The 21,252-nt window shown below is 39.8% G+C and overlaps 1 protein-coding gene across 11 annotated transcripts in view; it reads right to left on the bottom strand.

Annotated features, from left to right (window-relative positions):
* The window catches only part of LOC307042238 (whirlin-like), a 366,287-nt gene that overhangs the window by 142,134 nt on the left and 202,901 nt on the right, over positions 1–21,252 (bottom strand). For 10 of the 11 annotated variants that reach the window (XM_079686030.1, XM_079686023.1, XM_079686032.1 and 7 more), the window contains 3 exons: positions 16,953–17,138; positions 16,544–16,717; positions 626–700 (listed from right to left, as the gene is read on the bottom strand). In XM_079686030.1, the coding sequence (XP_079542156.1) occupies positions 626–700; positions 16,544–16,717; positions 16,953–17,138 (435 nt within the window). The remainder of the gene's footprint in view (positions 1–625; positions 701–16,543; positions 16,718–16,952; positions 17,139–21,252) is intronic. The other variant, XM_079686031.1, reaches the window with a different exon arrangement.

Consider the following 21,252-nt stretch of genomic DNA (forward strand, 5'->3'; position numbering starts at 1 on the left):
CAGATATTGCTAACAAATGAATACCACATGATAATATTTCCTCTATCTCAGACACTTTATTTCTTAGACTACAAATATTTATATGAGCCAATTTGAACCCTTTACTTGGTAACTTATTTGACATTAAGATGGCAATTTAAATGTTATCTCTTTTTCACTTCCTTTCAAATTGAGAGCTGAAGTAAAACATACATGTAACACAATTTCAACCTCACACACCATCACATACATAACCCAACATTTAACTGCACATAGATTGCTATACATGTGCATACTCACTCGCTCAATTAGACGAGCCTCCCGGTAGCTCCCAAACCTTTTTAAATAATAGTCATTGTATGAAATAGATTCATGGTAATTTCTCACAAAACCAGATCTAATTATTAAATCAAAATGACATTTTAGGAGAAATTAACAACAATAGAGCCCAGTTAAAATTGGTCTCTATTCAAAATCTAATAAACCTAATCTTATAATCGAAGTTGAAGAAGTAAGTAACATTCAGCTCATGTCTGAGGTTTTGGTTGTTAAAGATTGAAAAACATAGAAACACCTTCATGAACAACACTGTGATCCCTGCGTGTGCATCTTATTTTGAATGCAGAATAAAATAAATGACACATACCATTGTCATGTTTTGTAAGGCATTAGTGTTCTCTTCCTGGTTTTTTTCAGTCAAGCCAGCAACAGAGCCGTCACTCTGGAAGAAACAGCATGTAGTCATGTAATACTGCAGGATAAGTCTGTAACAAACATTAAAGTACACTTTACTGTAGCCTACTTAATCATGCCAGATGGAAGGATTCTCCCCACAGGCCAACATAACGAGAGCACGGAAGTTTAGAGAGTTAGAACAAAGTGTTTGAGAAACAGTTTTAATTTTTTCTGTAAAATCTGAATAAGGTGGTGGAACTACAGGCTGGAGTCTATCATTTCAATGAACTTCAGGGAGAACCAGCGCTCTGTTAAGGGGCCCATATGGTCCTCAAGCAACATGAGGTCAAACAAAAATATCCATATCTTGTTTCTCTTGGGTTTCTACCTGCTTATTTTTTGCTACCACAAGCTATATGCTGCTGTTATGTGCTAGCATGTTTACTTTTTTATCACAAATTGCATAAATTGTGAAGATGATCAGAAGAAGAGGAATAGAGTCAGTAGAGGAAGAGCTGTTGATGGCGTGCAGTCTTTATTGTCTTCTGGCCAGATGTCCAGTTTCACTGATAAAGAGAGCTAACCACTCCCATCTTTGAATTTTGTTTGGTTTTTAAAAGGATAAGACGAAATCGTTTTATGTAAGATGAGGAACAGTAACAAGCTAATGAATTGAATACAAAAATGAAGGGAACATTCACACAGCAGCATAGATACCAGACAATTACATTCAGCGCATACGTCTATGCATAAGTATACCTCCTTTCCCAGTTAACAAGTAATATACTTAACATCAATGCAGGTAAGAATATCTCTCTTTCAGGTACATGTGGAGGAGGACAAAGGAGAATGAGGGAGTTAGGAGGGAGGGAGGGGGTGACATCTTCAAGTCAGCATCCTGTCTTGTTTCAAACTCCAGATGTTTAACAAATGAAATTACACAATTTCTATTATTAAAACAGGTTGGTTTCGCATTGCACATTGATTGGTGCTCATTTTATTTGCGTTCAAACTCAGGTTCTTAAGGTTTATAGTTTGGAGTGCCTCTGGTTTCTGCAACCTCCCATCAGCTTCATTGTACTCAATTGAACCGAGACGAGGGGTGAAATCTTTTTAGCTTTTTATATGTATTATTATTTGTTGTTTTCTTTCCTAGTTTTGATAAAAAAACATTTAGCTTATTTTTAGATATTTATATTTGAATACACAATTTTTTATTGAATGTGTAACATATAGGTGTGCACCGAATGGGAAATTCTTGGCAAAACCGATAACGAAAATAGGAAACAGTTGGCCGAAAACCGAATGCCGAAAGGCCGAAAATGATTCATAGAAATATATATATGTATACATTATATATATATATATATATATATATATATATATATATATATAATGTATACATTTTTTACCAACGTTGTTCAGCTACCTGATTATGGAAAAACTTAACTTAAAAAGAAAATGGACTTGACTTGGAATTAATGTACTGTATGCATTCAAAAGTGCTGAATAAATGTTTTATGGACCCATAATAGTGATTATTATTTAAGTTAAGTGTTGCCATAATCATGTCTTTTTCCATAATCAGGTAGCTGAACAACATTGGTAAAAAATGTATACATTATATATATATATATTTCTATTAATCATTTTCGGCCTTTCAGCATTCGGTTTTCGGCCAACTGTTTAGTGTAACAAACAAAATAGTGTAAATAAAGACTGTAACAGCCAGGCCTTCAACAACAACAAATGCACCTATAAGTGCATGCATACAAATGTGCAAACTGGATAAATCCACATGAATGTAACTATTTACAAATTAAATTACAATTGAATTTCAAGAATCTGTAAATAAGGCTGTCTGTCCTCATAAGCAAAGTAGTAAACATTGTATAAAGATACATAAAGTGAAAACTGGATACAAAATCCACAATCAATTACAAATTAAATTACAATTTCAAGAATCTGCAAATAAGGTGGTCTGTCCTCATGAGCAATGTAAACAACATTGTATCATTTAGATACCGAAAGTACAATATATTGAACACTGTGCTGCTGTCATTTCCCCCTAATGATAACCTGAGATGGTGAATTATAACTCACAATGAAAATTGTTCAGGAAAGTGGGTATAGAGTAGACATGTAGAACTAAATAAGCTTATGATAAGCCAGCCTTGTCTACTTATTAAGGAAAAGTGGGAGGTTATTTTTAATGAACAGTAGCTTCTCTGATTTATCAGCCATAAGTCTGTTCTTCTTCTCATCAAGCACATGAGAGGCAGCGTTGAACAGTCTCTCGCTGTCAGTGCTTGTGATTTGATCTTACTCCGCATATTTGTCCGGGTGTTTTGAATTCAAGTGGTGGAGTAATCCCGAAGTGGTGAAAGTCTTTGCAGTTACACCCCCTCGAGAAATGTCAGCTGAACACGTTTTACAAATCGCAATCCGCGCCTCTTTCTCTGATATTTTTAAATATCTCCAAGCGGCAGACATAGTCGCGCGCCGTGCTTGTCGCCGCGTTTTGATTACGTCATCACAACAACATGTTAGTTTACCAACGTAACCCTGTTCTCTGACATTCGGTGATATTTTTTCGGTGCTAAAACCCTTTCGGTCGAAAGCCGAAAGAGCCTTTTTAACCATTTTCGGCCGATAATTTTCGGCGGCCGAATATTCGGTGCATCCCTAGTAATATATATAAAATACGATTCAACATGTAATGTTATATCTTGCTATTATATGACATATGGTTAAAAAATATATAATATATAGGAGATGTTCCATGTATTTCGGACTGCACTCTAAGTAGAATGGTTAGAACGTTCACTGTATGGGTTACACAGAAGACTAAACCCAGGACTGTGGCTTGTCTATCTCGGCTGGAATCAACTTCTCTGCTGCTGTGACCATCACAATCATGCTTTCTTTATAAAAATGATCTTCAGTCCAACACATTGCTCTGGAAATCTGTTTAGACTTCCACTGCTTTTCATTTCAACTTTTGTCAGAACAACTACTGACCCAATTTCCATGAGGCTTGGTTAAAGGCTAAGGAATGAGCCAAGGAAGAACCCACTCGATTACAGGGAATCTGAATTTCTTCTCGATATTTCACTGGAACTGGCCTTGGTGTATTATTGTGACACCTACAGTATGTTTTTCCCACTTTGAAAAGAAGAATGTCTGCTGTGAAAGACCTGTATTGAATGTGAAATAAACTCAGCCTTATTTTTGTATTTAGCCGAATATGAGCAGTCCTCATCAGGGGCGGCGCCAGGGGGGAGCTAGGGAGAAATATATGTTTTCTTATTTCGAAAATTATTATTATTCTTTTTATTAAATTAAATTAGAAAAATTCTTGATTGCATCAATGCAAATGTGAAACAAACAAATGTTTGACCAAAAACATAAAGCCAACACAGTTGATATGATTAGGCCAATGGCCAGCACCCATTAGATTTTTGACCTACCCATAGCTTAAATTATTTTGTGACTCTTGAGTGACTATGGAGCTATTTCAGGGTCATAAGTTTTGATCATTCAAAAAAATAAAATGTATTTGAAAGTCCAAGTTTTCATCCTGAACTTTGAAAAATACAATGTTGTATTAAAACAAATATATATATATTTGAAATAATTTTCCAGGTTGAATATTATTTTGATTCAGTTCAGCAATTGACAGAGGGAGGCCTGTCACTCAGGATAACAAACTACTCTTTGGTAAGCCCCGCCCCCCAAGCAATATCAGGGCCAAAAGTTTGAAAGCGAAAAAAAAAGATCTGAAAGCAAAAAAAAAAGATCTGAAAGTGAAAAACGATCTGAAGGGGAAAAGCAATGTGAAACCTGAAAAAGCAAGATTTGAAAATGATAAAATAATTGTTTTGAATCTGAAAACGAAAAATCTTTGCTGAAAAAAATAAGGATTAAAATATCAAAATATGTATAAAAGTGAAATCTGAAAATAAATATATTATTCAAAAAAATTGCTGAACTGAATCAAAAATAATATTTACTTTTTTTATTTTGAATACATCATTGTATTTTTCAAAGTTCAGGATAAAAAGGATTGTATTTTTTTGAATGATTGAAACTTATGACCCTGAAATAGCTCCATAAGTGACTTCCTGTTAGCTAGAGCGCCAAATTATTTGCTAACAGCAACGTTTTTTAGTCCTTAAACGTTCACTTGTGGACTCTCAATCAAAACCACCTGAAAGCGAGAGGGATTCTGCACAAAATAGGCCACGTGAGTACAAGTAGCCATAGCCGTGGGAAAATGTTTCAAATGGGGGGTGCTGTGGGGATGACACCAGGGCTGGTTCTGACCAATGTGCTGCCCTATAAGGCAATATTTTAGCTGGCAATGAAAAACTTCTAAAAAAGACCACTACACTGCAAAAAGAGAAATATATTGACATGTTGGACAGCTAATATAACAAGGCTTCACATTTATTATATATTATAACATGTTTTAATTGGAAGGGTGGACTTCACATCCTCTAGGGGGGTCCGGGGGTACCCCCCCGGGAAGATTTTTTAAACATTTTAAAGTAAAATGCTTCAATTTGGTGCACTTTGAGCACCCAATTAGAGACTGATCTAGGGGGTACAACTCTAAACACCCATATATTTTGTTGAGATATCCAACTTTATATCTCAACAAAAACCATCACCCCCACAACACACTCCACTCTCACCAACTGTCTCTCAGAAATAAAAGCATGGATGCAAACAAACTATCTCCAACTGAACAGTGCCAAATCAGACATCATCATCATCGGCCCCCCATCCCGTATCAAAGACATCTAGAATTTCAACTTCACCATTGACAGCCACACTCTATCTCCCCCCCCTCACATCCGCAACCTCGGAATCATTTTCGACAGTCAGCTCAAATTCAACCACCACATAAATCACATCACCAGGACCGCCTTTTTCCACCTCAAAAACATTGCCCGTCTCCGCCCATCACTCTCCTCCTCTGCTGCTGAAATCCTGATTCATGCATTCATCACTTCACGACTCGACTACTGCAATAGCATCCTCTACGGCATACCATCCAACCTCCTCAATAAACTCCAACATATCCAGAACTCTGCTGCCCGCCTCCTCACCCACACCCGCTCCCGAGACCACATCACTCCCATCCTCCAGAACCTCCACTGGCTCCCCGTCCGTCAAAGAATCCACTTCAAAGTCCTCCTCATAACTTACAAAGCCCTCAACAACCAGGCCCCCCCCTACCTCACAGACCTGCTGCACCACCACACCCCTTCCCGCTGCCTCCGCTCATCAGAAGCCAACCTCCTATCCATCCCCACCCGCACCAATCACCGGACCTGGGGGGACAGAGCCTTCTCCGTCGCTGCCCCCTCCCTCTGGAACTCACTCCCACAACCCATCAGAGACTGCACCGACCTCACCACCTTCAAAAAACTCACAAAAACTCACCTCTTCAATCTGGCTTTTCATGTGTGATTGTTTTTGTATTATTTGACTTTAACTTTAACTATATATTTATTTGTTGTTCCTTTCTTCTCTTTTCTTTTTTTCTTCACTATTATCTGTAAAGCGTCTTTGAGCACCTGTAAAAGCGCTAACAAATTAAATCTATTATTATTATTATTATTATTATTATATGAAAAAGATCGGTTTGCATTTTATCAATCAAATAAGCAGGTATGTGAACATTTCCAATAACCTACCATAGCCAATAACAAATACATGTAACTTATTTTATTTGTGTTATTCATTCATATCTTATTTTACCAGTTAACATTTATTTATTTATGTATATTTTAAAATATCTCCAGTTTTAAACGATATTTTTGGTTTACTGTCCTATAGTATACATTGGAATAATTTCAAACCTGTTTTTATTTATCCTAATAATTATAAAGGTGTGCCTTGGAAATATTTGTTTACATAAATTGTGATCAAAACGTTTGAGACCCACTGAGATAACTTCGACTAAAGTGAACTATCTAAGCCCTCAGAGTCCTTTACCTCACTGAGCCTCTCAGTCTGACAGGAGAGGACTCTCCCTCCACATTATTGTAGAAACAACTTCTTATATCCGTTAGCGCAGCAGAAGCTAACAACAATCCCTGCCGGTACCGTGGTATCCCCTCTCTCTATCTCTCTCACTTTGGCTGTGAGCTGTGGGCGCCTGCTAAGCCAACATCCCCCACTTCATCACTCACAGCGCCCATCGTACAGGGCAAATGGAAAATGTAACCGGGGAAAAGGGTGTTATCTTTACTTAATTATGAATGTTGTTACATCAAGGCTGAAAATTCGTTTTTTTTTATTATATCTTGTGGAAGTGCAGATCCCCTGTCCTCCACCAGGGGGTGCTGCAGCACCCTCAGCACCCCTACTTCCCACGGCCCTGCAAGTAGCTTACTTCTGGCTCTCTGTGTTTCATTCAAGCTCTGCTCTTTGTGTGTGTGGCACGAGCCATTTTGTGTGCGTGCGCGAGCGAGCGAGCTCGCGCACCGGTGGGTATCTACCGGAGATCGTTGTGGTTAGCATCTGGTGCTAGCTAGCCAGCCAAGCTAACGGATATAAGGAGCTTTTTCAACAACAAGGTGGAGGGAGAACTCTCTCCTGTCAGACTGAGAGTCTCAGATAACCTCAGCTCAGGTGAAGTAAAGGACTCTCTCAGTGTTTAGATAGTTAACTTTAGTCTAGTTATCTCAGTGGGTCTCAAACGGTTTGTTTTAAAAGGGGAGGGATTTGTAAAATATCTATAAAGAAATAGAAAATCTGTTTACAGTTCTGTTTCATATGGATGTTGAGAGATGAATCCATAGATCTCTTCATTTTGCTCTCAAAGTGCACCAGATTGATGCTTTTAACTTCAATTAAAAAAAAAAGATCTTCCCGGGGCAGCTTGCCCCCGGACCCCACTAGAGGAGGTGAGGACCCTCCTAGAGGAGGTGAGGTCCACTCCCCACTTGTAAAAATAGCACTTTACCCCTGCTTACACCTATATGCCGTGAGCTGATATCGAGCCTTCATTGTAACAGTCGCAGGTACACTGTGTGTGGAGTGTTGCAGTAGAAAATTCAACTGTAGCGCTGGTGCATTAATGGGAAACCCTTAAAGAGCAACTTGCAGGTTATTTTTTTTCTAAATTTATGCTTAAACTTGCTTGAAGTTACAATTAAAAAAGTGAATGCAGGATTTGATATGTTTTACGAGACATAAGGGCAGGAATTCAGAGGGAAAGGAGCAATTTTGAGCTCTGCTCTTAAAAACGGCTTTTTTTTAAGGTCATACGTCAAACGTGTCATATTACATCACAAAGGGGACACATCTCCACTCTCTGACCGCGGGAATAGTTGGTAGTTGCGTTGAGCAGTTGTGTTGAGCGGTTGTGTTTTAGTGAGCTGGTATTATTCGGTAGTTTTACATTGTATTTCACCATTTGTAATCATGGTGCAGTATTGTGTTTTGTGCAGGTTGCACAAATACCAGCCTGTCAGGACATCGAGTCCAGAAAAAGAAAGCTAGCTAGCTTTCGGTCCTGGGTTCGTTTTGTGGAGACAAAGAGACGGGACTTCAATGCTGCGTCTGTGACGAAATGTATATTGATATTGTAATGTAAATATGTGTAGCTCATCAACAGTCCTGCCAGTAACGTTACTATATTAGCAATGCTACTTTAGTTATAGCCTGATATATGATAGCTAACTTTACAATGTTGTGATGTGACATTAGCTAACATTCTCTAGCTAACACCGATCACTCACCAAGATAGCTGCCCCTTCCCTGCTCTCTCTCTCCCCTCCGGTACAGCTCTGAAGGTAGTGTGGATTTGCATTAGGTAACGCGAGATACGGCTGATACTTGCGCATTAGTTTCTGTTATGGATCAGTATCAACAGTCCTGCCAGTAACGTTACTACATTAGCAATGCTACTTTAGTTATAGCCTGATATATGATAGCTAACTTTACAATGTTGTGATGTGACGTTAGCTAACATTCTGTAGCTAACGCCGATAACTCACCAAGATAGCTGCCCAGTTCTCCACTGGTTCTCCTCACACCACAGCTCAATTTCTCTCCGATGGCCGTTATTCCTTATAACCCTTGGCTGCTCCTGGTCTCTTGGACGCCTAGCAGGCTCATAATTATAAGGTTGTGGTCCGTCATATGCATTCGAATATACATGTTCAACTTCTTCTGTGTCTTCTGTGTCGAAACTAGCACTGGGATCCATTTTTATTAATACGTTACACCTGCCGCTCTCCCCTATTTTCCCCTTTGTTACATCACACGCGGGAGGTCATGTGGGGAGGCTTTTTGATGCGGAAGTAAAAATGTCTTACAAAAACGACGCCAGATGGCACTGTAGTGTATATTTATGTATATTTTTTTGAAAATCTAGAGTATACATCATTTTCCTACACATGTATTCACAGGTGACTTTAACCTGGAAATTGCTCTTTAATGTTTGAGCACCCTCTATGAAACGTCAAGCTACCCCACAGCACCCCCTAGAGAAAATCCCTGGCGCCACCACTGGTCCTCATCATGCAATAAATAAATACTGTTACGTCTGAATTGTGTACTGATCATGTCGCAATTCAAATTAAATTATATAATGTTCTTTTACGTTATCTTTTCCATTAACGTTTCTCTTAGACTTCTTCTTCTACATGGGCCAAGTCAACAATCACAAACATTTGGCAACCCCACAGTGCCATGATGTGTTGGAAGGTTTCCTTGTGTACCCGATAAAAGCAATTCACCCAAAATGTAAATTATTTGAATTAATCATTTGACATAACACTCCTAGACTAAGGTTTTTCTTTAGTCTTCTGTTTATTTATTAGTCACTGATGGAATTAACTTTAAAGCTTCAGTTTATAGATTTTTTTAATGCACATCTCCAAATACCTCTTGTTCTCAGAAGCTATTTAATAATAATAATAATAATAATAATAATAATTAAAACTGCGGTCGCACTTGTGCGCGCAGTGATGAGCGGGCCCTCGCGTCCGTGCGCCTGTCGGGGAGGGCAGCCGGTCGTCCCGGCGTGAAGCAGACGCGTGCGAGTCCTTGGAAATGAGCCGTTTGTCATTTATCTAATTTTCACGTCCCAGGTCCTCCGGCATCGATCCGGAAACGGATGTTGGCGCGCCGTCTCGAAGGAAAAAAATGTCTCTAAAGGCTCGTCGAGGATCGATATTCGAGGAGGCTGTCTGGAGGTGCTGTAACCGAGGATACACTGATTTAGAGGAGAGAGGAGTCTCTCTGGAGGAGCTATAACCGAGGGTACAACGATGTAGAGGAGAGAGGAGAGAGGAGTCTCTCTGGAGGAGCTATAACCGAGGGATGTATCCTCCGGAGTCGATTTTAGCCAACAGTGATGTTTAAAAGAGGCGTGACGCATGGCTGGACTTATGTCAACGAAGCACAGCTCTGCAAACTGTTCCCGTTGTGATAATAAGTTATTTGTAGGGGTGCACCGAATGGGAAATTCTTGGCCGAAACCGATACAGAAAATAGGAAACAGTTGGCCGAAAACCGAATGCCGAAAGGCCGAAAATGATTAATAGAAATATATATTTATATAATGTATACATTTCTTACCAATGTTGTTCAGCTACCTGATTATGGAAAAAGACATGATTATGGCAAAACTTTACTTAAATAATAATCACTATTATGGGTCCATAAAACATTTATTCAGCACTTTTGAATGCATACAGTACATTAATTCCAAGTCAAGTGCATTTTCTCTGTAGGATAACTACAACAAAGTGCATTCAGAACAAAGCCAAGGTGCTTTAAAACTGCATAAAAATCTAGGCCAGTAGGCCTACAACAAAATAGTGTAAATAAAGACTGTAACAGCCAGGCCTTCAACAACAACAAATGCACCTATAAGTGCATGCATACAAATGTGCAAACTGGATAAATCCACATGAATGTAACTATTTACAAATGAAATTACAATTGAATTTCAAGAATCTGTAAATAAGGCTGTCTTTCCTCATAAGCAAAGTAGTAAACATTGTATAAAGATACATAAAGTGAACACTGGATACAAAATCCACAATCAATTACAAATTAAATTACAATTTCAAGAATCTGCAAATAAGGTGGTCTCTCCTCATGAGCAATGTAAACAACATTATATCATTTAGATACCGAAAGTACAATATATTGAACACTGTGCTGCTGTCATTTCCCCCTAATGATAACCTGAGATGGTGAATTATAACTCACAATGAAAATTGTTCAGGAAAGTGGGTATAGAGTAGACATGTAGAACTAGATAAACTTATCATAAGCCAGCCTTGTCTACTTATTAAGGAAAAGTGGAAGGTTCTTTTTAATGATCAGTAGCTTCTCTGCTTTATCAGCCATAAGTCTGTTCCTCTTCTCATCAAGCACATGAGAGGCAGCGCTGAACAGTCTCTCGCTGTCAGTGCTTGTGATTTGATCATACTCCGCATATTTGTCCGGGTGTTTTGATTTCAAGTGGTGGAGTAATCCCGAAGTGGTGAAAGTCTTTGCAGTTACACCCCCTCGAGAAATGTCAGCTGAACACGTTTTACAAATCGCAATCCGCGCCTCTCTCTCTGATATTTTTAAATATCTCCAAGCGGCAGACATGTTGGCTGTGAGCCAGCCGCGAGCATGGTCGCGCGCCGTGCTTGTCGCCGCGTTTTGATTACGTCATCAAAACAACACGTTAGCTTACCAACGTAACCCTGTTCTCTGACATTCGGTGATGTTTTTTCAGGCCGAAAGCCGAAAGGGCCTTTTTAACCATTTTCGGCCGATAATTTTCGGCGGCCGGATATTCGGTGCATCCCTAATTATTTGAGATGATAAAATGTGCATCACACTTTCTGCCCTTTACCGTTTGTTTACTCACTAATTACATCTCCCCTGGATGTTAGGCTATTTCTTTTTTTAATACAACTGCTTTCATTGTAACACGATGTTTACAGTGAGAACAGCTGCTGAGGTCAGTGCAGAAACAGAACAGTGTGTATAATATATATCGCTCAATAATATATGTAACAGGCAGCCCACATTTCACACTTTATTTGTAGGCTTTAGGAGATATCTACAAATAAACAGTAGGGTTAGGGTGTGTATAAGTGTCTGTTGTAATGAATATGCCCCCAGCAAAGGACGGTGTTGGACTAACAGTAGGTGTGTGTGTGTGTGTGTGTGTGTGTGTGTGTGTGTGTGTGTGTGTGTGTGTGTGTGTGTGTGTGTGTGTGTGTGTGTGTGTGTGTGTGTGTGTGTGTGTGTGAGAGAGAGAGTTGATGGTGCAGGCAGACAGGCGGGTCTCAGTAGCTTAAAGACCCAGTGAAGTGCATGTTTTTGCACCAAAATGAAATGGCAGTTTCATTCCTTACATATCATTGTGCCTGTTCATGGCTAAAATAATTTTTAATAATTCATAATTAATTAATTAATGAATTATTAATTTTGTCGTCTGCAATAGTGGCTGTGACGTCACAAGATGTACCCAGTTGCGATTGTAAACATGGCGGAGACTTTGGAAAGTGATACTAGTGTGAGAGAAATGATTGATTTGGACAGCTTTTCGGACAGGATAGATGAGGAAAGTGATCAATTTGGTGCACTTTGAGGGCAACATTAAGAGATTTATGGATACAGCTCTCAACACTCATATGAAACATATATTTCAATAATCAAAAAACATTGGAAGGATTTCTTAACCTATTTTATACAACTAATATTACATAGATGGAAATATGTGTTTACATAGATGACCAAACCCACTGAGATAACTTAGGCTACAGTTTACCTCCCTGAGCTGACGTTATCTCTCTCAGTCCCACAGGAGAGCACTCTCCCTCTCCTTATTGTTGAAACAGCTAATCTCCGTTAGCTCCGAGCTAGCACCAGATGCTAACGACAACCCTGTAACTCTCTCAGTCTCTCTTTCTCTCTCTCTCGAATCGACCAGTGGCCTTTATTTATCATGATCAATCAAAGAATCTACGAAACAATGACACCAGCCAGGCTCACCTTCATCTTTTGGGAACAGAAACATCGCCTCTTCGGCAGCCTTGACATTACTACAGCCAGCGGCAGTGCATCGTTTCCCCTGTGTTTTTCATCCCTCTTTCTTCACTGTCGCCTCCATTGTCAGATTTTCTCGATTGGCAATCACTTCCAGTCGACTCCGACACACTTTCCAGGAAAATACTAGCTCAAAAACGTTGAGAAATTCGACTTTGAAAAAGAGAAAAAACGAACGGTGGTGAATGTAAACAGTGCGGCGGCGTCCATCTCGTGACGTCATGCAGTAGATCGCAAGCCACGCCCACGAAGGCGAAGGTCGACTGCAGATTTCCCCGGCAAATTCAAAACTCGTCAAATTCGTTGCTATTCCAACATCCTTTGATATGGGTTCCAATGGACAATTTTGCTCATTACTATACGTATTAGCATAACAGATCATGCACAGGTGCACACTTCACAGGGTCTTTAAGGTAGTATGTGACATATAAATGGTCAAAAATGGTACATTCTCCATTAGCTTACGAGCTCCATGTTCAAGCGGTCGACTATTCCTTCACAATGTAGCATCACATTGGATATGCGCTTAAGTTGCCCTAGATTGGAATTTTTCCGATCATTTCCCTATTTCGAATTAGCACAAATGTGCTGAAAATGGCTGAAAAACGATTTTTTTTCAAAATGGCTGACTTTCTGGGGGGCGAGGCTAATGAAAACCAATTTGAAATATGTGTGCAATCATAATAGCAATGTGTATACAGCGTTACGTGAATATCGGAAAAACTATATGCGAGCAGTTTGGAGCAATTTGCGCCATGTAAATCGTCAAAAATGGTGTATTCGCTGTTAGCTTACGACCTCCACGAGTGATTTTTCAAAAATGTGCTCCACAATTAAGTATCATATTGGATAGGGGCTGAACTTGTCCTGGATTGGAATTTTTTCGATCATTCCCTAAGGAGGAGTTGTCAAGAATGTGCTTAAAATGCATGAAAAACGCCCATTTTTCAAAATGGCCGACTTCCTGGGGAGCGGGGCTAATGGAAGGCAATTTGAAATGTGTGTGCAATCATAATAGTAATGTGTATACAGCGTTTCGTGAATATCGGAAAAACTATATGCGAGCAGTTTGGAGCAATTTGCGCCATGTAAATCGTCAAAAATGGTGTATTCGCTGTTAGCTTACGACCTCCACGAGTGATTTTTCCAAAATGTGCTCCGCAATTAAGTATCATATTGGATAGGGGCTGAACTTGTCCTGCATTGGAATTTTTCCGATCATTCCCCTAGGAGCAGTTCGCAAGAATGTGCTTAAAATGCATGAAAAATGCACATCTTTCAAAATGGCCGACTTTCTGGGGGGCGGGGCTAATGGAATGCAATTTGAAATATGTGTGCAATCATAATAGTAATGTAGAAATAGCGTTTCGTGAATATTGGAACAACTGTATTTGTGTAATTTGGAGTAGTTTGGAGTCATTTGCGACATGTAAATCGTCAAAAATGGTTTATTCGCTCTTAGCTTACGACCTCCACGATTGATTTATCAAAAATGCTCTTCTCAATTTGGCATCATATTGGATAGGGGCTGAACATGTCCTGGACCGGAATTTTTCCGATCATTCCCCAAGGAGCAGTTTGCAAGAATGTGCTTAAAATGGCTGAAAAACGCATATTTCAAAATGGCCGACTTTTTGGGGGGCGGGGCTAATGGAATTTATTTACAAATATGTCCGCAATTCCATGAGGAATGTCTGTGCCAAAAATCGTGAAGTTCTAAGAAACTATATGTGACTACCACACAATAGGAGGCGCTAGTGAGCAGCTTTTTTGAAAAATTACGTTTTTTTTTACATTCTTGAAAAGGTTGTGGGCTCTGACGTGTGTCCCAAGTTTTGCGTCCGAAGCTCATTTTATGCTATCGCAATTAAAAAAAAAATGTATAGGCCACGCCCACATTCAGATTTTTTTGTGACAATTTAAATCTGAGTTCGTAGTCACACTGAGAGTATGTCTAAAAAGAAATACAAATAATTATTCGATCCGCTCCTGAGTTATAAATTGGTGGTGTTTTTGGCGTCGCCTATAGTCCAAAATGAAAATGCTGTGTGCCTATTTCTCAAGACAGTCTGAACCTATCTACCGAAATCTGTGTTGTTTGGATACATTGTTGATGAGTTATGAGCATTTCTTTCTAAGCCCCGCCTTTGTGCGAGTACGTTTTGATTGATGGCGGCAATATTTATCGTCCTAACATGCTCATTTTCTACGGTAATGTGTCTGCCCCTCCACCGATGCTGTATACGAAGTTTGGTGTAGACAAACTGAAAATTGAAATTTAAGTGAATATTTAACTGTTTTGAACATTATGCTAATTTAAATTAAAAAAAATTTAGGCGGAGCTTAGGGTTCCAAGAGGATTATTTGTAGAGCAGATCCACCCGGATATGTGTGCAAAATGTCAGGTCATTCGGAGTTACGTTGCGACTTTGTACATTTATTCCGAAATGGGATTTAGATAGGTGGCGCTAGCAAGCACGTTGTAATATTTTAACCCATTGACTCCAGAATGTTGCAATTTTTACCGGTCCTGGCGCCCGTGCAAAATTATACAACTTTCTCAGCATCCTAAAGCCCTCAAAAACAGGAAATATGATTCCATATAATAATAATAATAATACCACGGACAACAATAGGTTCCTCGCACTTCGTGCTAGGACGCTGTTGGGTCCTAGCGCTCCGTGCTCGGGCCCTAATAATAATTCCACCAATAACAATATGTTTCCTCGCACTTCGTGCTAGAACGCCGTCGGATCCTAGCACATCCGTGCTCGGGCCCTAATAATAATAATAATTCCACCAATAACAATAGGTTTCCTCGCACTTCGTGCTAGGACGCCGTCGGGTCCTAGCACATCCGTGCTCGGGCCCTAATAATAGTAATAGTAATAATGCTAATAATCAATTTGATTTATAAGTGCACAAAACTCAAAGTGTCTACAGAGTCAAATGTTAGCAACAAAATAAAAAATAATAATAATCAGAATATAAAACATTAAAAGCATTAGGCAGTCAAGGCAGCAAATGGGTGGTTAAAGTTCTAGAAAACGGCTCTGTTCAAAAGATGGGTTTTTAGGCCTTTTTTTTTTGGTCTGTGGTGTTTCTTTGAAGCCAAACTGCAAAGAAATATCAATCTATGAAAATGAAATATAACATAACAATAAAACGTAATGTTTGTTGCTGAATAACTAAGTGTCTGTCAATTAAATCCAATTAGCCTTATATTAGGAGTTGTAATATAATAACCACACATATTATGATGACAGCACACATGTATTAACGGTCCTCACATTTCAGAAAAGTGACCATTCATTTTGTAAAAATTAAGTAATGAATAAGTATGCTTGTATAAATATGAGTATTATTTGGGGACACTGTAACAGCTGAAGGTTGAAAATTATAATATACTGTATACATGCTACTTGCAAAATGCATGATGGGATACTACCCCCACCTCACAAACAGGTGAGCAAGAACACTTCCAAGCATCTGGACTGCATGGGGACTCGTGTGGAAAATATTGAGAAAGGCCTCTCTTGTTTAACAACTTTTTAAAGTTTTGATTCTGTATTCTGCGGGTGCAGATCTTGGTGGTAGTAGCAAATATTCAAACGAGAACTTTGAAGGCCGAAGTGGAGAAGGGTTCCATGTGAACAGGTACTTCACATCATTTTCACTAGTATTTTTCTCAGAAGATTTGGTTAGCGGCGATGTAAGATAAACATGTAGGCAGGTTTTGATTTTTATGCTCAAATGTTAACATGTCACAGTATTGATGTAATGTGATGTGGGATAATGTACCTACCATAGCAGGGTGGCCGTGTCCTGCATTCTGGTTGCAGTAGCCCTGAGGATGCAGGACACCTGGACCTCCATGCCAGGCCTGGTGGGCTTCTCTCTCACGATGCAACACCAACCTGTCGTACAGCTCCAGGTCCAGGGGAGCCACCAGACTTCTCACGTCTGCCAGCATGGACAGCTGGAGCAGAGAAGAAGAGAATCAAACCTGAGATAAGAGCATGCTATGTGTGCTTTAATATGGATTACAGCATGTTATCGAATAATTCAAAGAGCAGAGAATATCAACTTCTTGGGCATTTAAAGAAAAACATATTCCCAATGTAACATGACCATATACATGAATGAAATTGCCGCATACTTTAGACAGTTTTCCAAAAATCTAAAATGAATGGATCTATATATGAATTTAGTACCTTTGCATGTGTGTTAAAAAGCTCACAGAGAGCCATGGTCAGGGGCTCCACTCCTATGTGTCCCTCCTGGTACTCTTGCAGGTAGTAGACCATGGTCTTCCTCTCTGGCTCCGTCAGCAGCATGTAGGCCTGCTGCTCCAGAGACACCTGAGCACCTGGGGGGCCCATGCCTCTGTATACTGCAGGCTGACAAGAGAGACAGGTTGAGAGGTTGAACAAATGTGAGTGAGTGAAACAGAGGTCACAAAGAATAGTTATCTACATCCCAAAGCATGCATCTGGAAAGTCTTCAGATGTGACCTTCCAGCCCCCCTCCTCATCCTGCGACCCTCTGCTGTGACTGAGCTCAGGGAGATTCAAGACGCAAGGCATTTATTGTAATTTGTACATAGCCTCAGTGTAGATATGTCAATGAAAAACCGAGGTCCCAGGCTCCTCCAACAGTGCAACATAATAAACAGATAAAATAGTGCAAGTAAATACAAATAAAATAGAAATAGTGCAAGAAGAGTCAAGTACAAGTAATTTGAATATGATATATTAGATAAATAATTTGTAAGTTGCAAACAGATGAATATTATGGATGAAGGCACCGCTTGGAGGCTGCCATCAGAACTTGAATGCCTTTAGAACTATAGTGCTGTTATCTTTTTTAAGCATCCCACTTGAGAACTAACATTTTCACTGTTGGTAGATTCACTGTCCCAATGCTTTGCATCAGCTGTGAAAACCTTCATGTAAAGTAAAAGAATAAATAGGTCATTTGGTTACTGTTCAAGAAATGTGTTCAGTTTGACCTGACACACTACTATAAGCAGGGCCGCCTTAATGCACGGGCTGACCTGGGCTGAAGCCCAGGGGCCTACGGAGATCGGGGGCCTATCATGAGCCAATTAAAAAATAAAAACATTTTAAAAAGAATTTTTATTTCGGGTGTTTTTTTTTTTTTTAAATAAACAAATTCTTGGCTTTCAGAATAGGAAACTTTCATTTCCAAATTCACACGATAAATACATTTTTGAATCTTGTAAAGGGAAGACGACAGCTCTCCCTCGCCACTCTGCTGTTCCACAGCGCCGCCCCCCTCCCTCCACTGAAATTATTATTGTAAGACGTAGAGTAATGATAGATAACACAGCAAGGTCCGTTACAGTTTGTTTTCATCTGATTTTAAAAAAACAAAGTCTTGGCTTTCAGAATATTAAACTTGTTTCGGCAAATTCAGATGATAAATACAACTTTGAAGCTTGTAACGGCATAATTACAAGCGGAGAACGGAGTAACTTGACGTCACAGCAGGCATAACAACAGCCGATGTTTCTCGTGAGGGTTTTCCCCGGGAAACAAACACAATACACACAAACGCAAATATACACAAACACACACACGTCAGAATGAGAATATGTTTCACATGTGACTTATTCAAATTGCGAGTGATTGAGTGAAGAAAAAGTTTGAGTGGCGCTCGGAAAAGGAAATTGTTGAGGGAAAAGGAGTTTCGAGACAAGCAGCTATTACAAAAAATGCCGACGCTTACAGGTTATTTTAAACCTGTAGGCCAGGATGAGGAGGAAGGACAGATGAGTTCTGTACCGAGCGGTAGCGGTGCCGGCCGCGGGGCCTCGGAGACAAGTAGGCCGTCTGGTTCTGATAGCGATGGAGTAACGGGAGAGGAAAAACAGACAGGAGGGACATTATCTGTTGGAGGAGATGGAGAGGACGACGAGGACTTGCTACGTGGAGGGGAGCCAACGGCAACCGGACAAATACATGAGGGAGGCCCGATACGTCACTCATATGGAGGAGAGGACCAGGCGCGTGTAGAGCAGAGTGGAGAAGTGCGATCACAGAGCCTGCCGAGGCTATAAATGACTTTGATTTGTTGTTTAAATAGGGGGCCTACAAAAACTATCAGCCCCAGGGGCTGATGGCAGGTTAAGGCGGGCTTGACTATAAGGACTCGTTGTACTCATTAAATCATTTATCATGAGTTTTTATGTTTTAATTTGCTAATATATGTTTCGCTGCTTCCCCTGTATACATGATAACATTTATAGACTTCTCTGCATGTTCAGGGGCTTGAATGGTTAGCCTAATAAGATGGGAGATGCTTTATGTGGTATTCATTTATTAGACATGAAGGAATATATGATTTTTACCTGTCTTGGTTTGATATTTTAAGTTGCATATACTGCATTTGTGTGAATGGAGGTACAAAATAAGACAACTGTGCAAACATGTCTGCTCCTGTGATAGATATAAATGTTTAGCACCCACTCTGTTGCCCTGATTTCACATGATTATGTTTGATGTCTGCAATACTGTATGAGCTTTTTATTTTAATGTTACTTTTAATTGTGTCCATGTCCTTGCATGCAAGCTGCACTGAGAAGTGTTTTTTAAAGATATACTCAAGTTAGTAAGTACGTTTATTTTATTTGTATCAAAGTGAAGATTTACCGGAAATACTAGAAGTTTTTCACTCAAAGACTGTTTAGTAGGTTATTTTCTCTTTATGCTTTCATGCTTTCTTCCATGCTTCTGGCACTACTGAGCATGAAGCAGCCATTGGGTCAGTCAGTGCTACTGAATGGTTCAAGAAATTATAGGTTAAAACTCCCTAGATTCAATACATGTTTTTTTCCATGTTCGCTATAGATTACAATACGTGTTAATACAAAAAAAACAAGGCAGCCATACCAGAAGGCAGGCAAAGGGATAATACAATTCTCCTGAGAAGAGCTGACTTAAAGCGTAAGGGTTACATTTATCCTGACACAATGTGGATACAAAACCTTTACCTTTAAGTGGCAATAGTCTTTTAAGGACAAGTAACCATTGAAATATATTGTTTAACCTTCCATCTTTAAGAACAAACAGCAGGCAGAAAGTCATTTATGTGTTTACTTTGAGCCAGCCACTTGCTATACTAGCTAACCAAATAGCCCTGCATGTGGTAATGATAGAACAAAGCCTCTAGAAACACATATTTTGTGAGGTTGTGAGAATAAACTTAAGTGTGTGTGTGTGTGTGTGTGTGTGTGTGTGTGTGTGTGTGTGTGTGTGTGTGTGTGTGTGTGTGTGTGTGTGTGTGTGTGTGTGTGTGTGTGTGTGTGTGTGTGTGTGTGTGTGTGTGTGTGTGTGTGTGTGTGTGTGTGTGTGTGTGTGTGTGTGTGTGTGTGTGTGTGTGTGTGTGTGTGTGTAAGAGAGAGAGAGAGAGAGAGAGAGAGAGTAGCAGTAAGAAGTTTGCAACCTAAATAAAAATTAACCCCCCCTATCAAGTCATTATGATAAAACTACTTAATGCTAGTCGGCTTCAGCAGGTTTTTGACTTTGCTTAATATCGGCTGCATACTCAGCATATAGCACTGCTCCTAGTACTCAGGCCACATCAGTAAACTGATTATCCTAGACTCTCTGCACCCTTCGACACCATGTGTCATGATATCCTCCTCACCCTCCTGTCTGGACATCTTGGCCTCACCGACTCCGCCCTCTCCTTCTTCCACTCATACCTCTCTCACCGGACACCATTTGTGACCTACGCTGGCTGTAGCTCCTCCTACCTCTCTGTTAACCATGGTGTCCCCCAAGGCTCGGTGCTCGGTCCCCTCATCTTTACAGTCAACCCTGTCTCCTCAAAATTACGTTCCCACGCATTCTCAATTATGTTAAGCTAGAAAGGTATTTTCTACCACATTACGTTTGTTTTGGAAGTAACTAAATTACATTTATTTTCTACATATATTTGCCATTTATTGTCTTGCTTTCCTACAATGTGCCCCACTATGCGCGGAGCTGCTATTAATTTGAATAGAAAAGAATGTTACGATCTCACGTTTTCTGGCCACAGTAGTTGTTTTTGAGAATTTTACATCTGGAAGTAAGTATTCTCTCTACTGTCTATTGATTTTACAGTGATATCTGCATTACTCATCAACTCAAAAACACCAGATTATACCTTTTTAATTACACAACATTGATTGGTTTAAATTGTGTACAATACTTTTGTGTTTTTCCCCTTCGATTCGGAGAAACAAATAGTTTTTTCTGAGTTTAGGATGGCCGAAGACACGACACTACCCATAATCCTCAGCTATCGTTTGGGACTACACCAGTCTGCTTTGCTTGACAAACACGGTGATTAGTCCTCAAGCTCTGTGATTGGATGTTGGAGTGGCATGGTTACACCGAGCGTCAAACAGCACTTTGAAATAGAATGAAGCCCATGGACGGCAAACGATCCAAAACAGGATTCGAACACGTCCACCCCCACCCCACCCTCCAGAACTACACATGC

This window comes from Notothenia rossii, assembly GCF_949606895.1.
Source record: "Notothenia rossii genome assembly, chromosome: 6".
Classification (NCBI taxonomy): domain Eukaryota; kingdom Metazoa; phylum Chordata; class Actinopteri; order Perciformes; family Nototheniidae; genus Notothenia; species Notothenia rossii.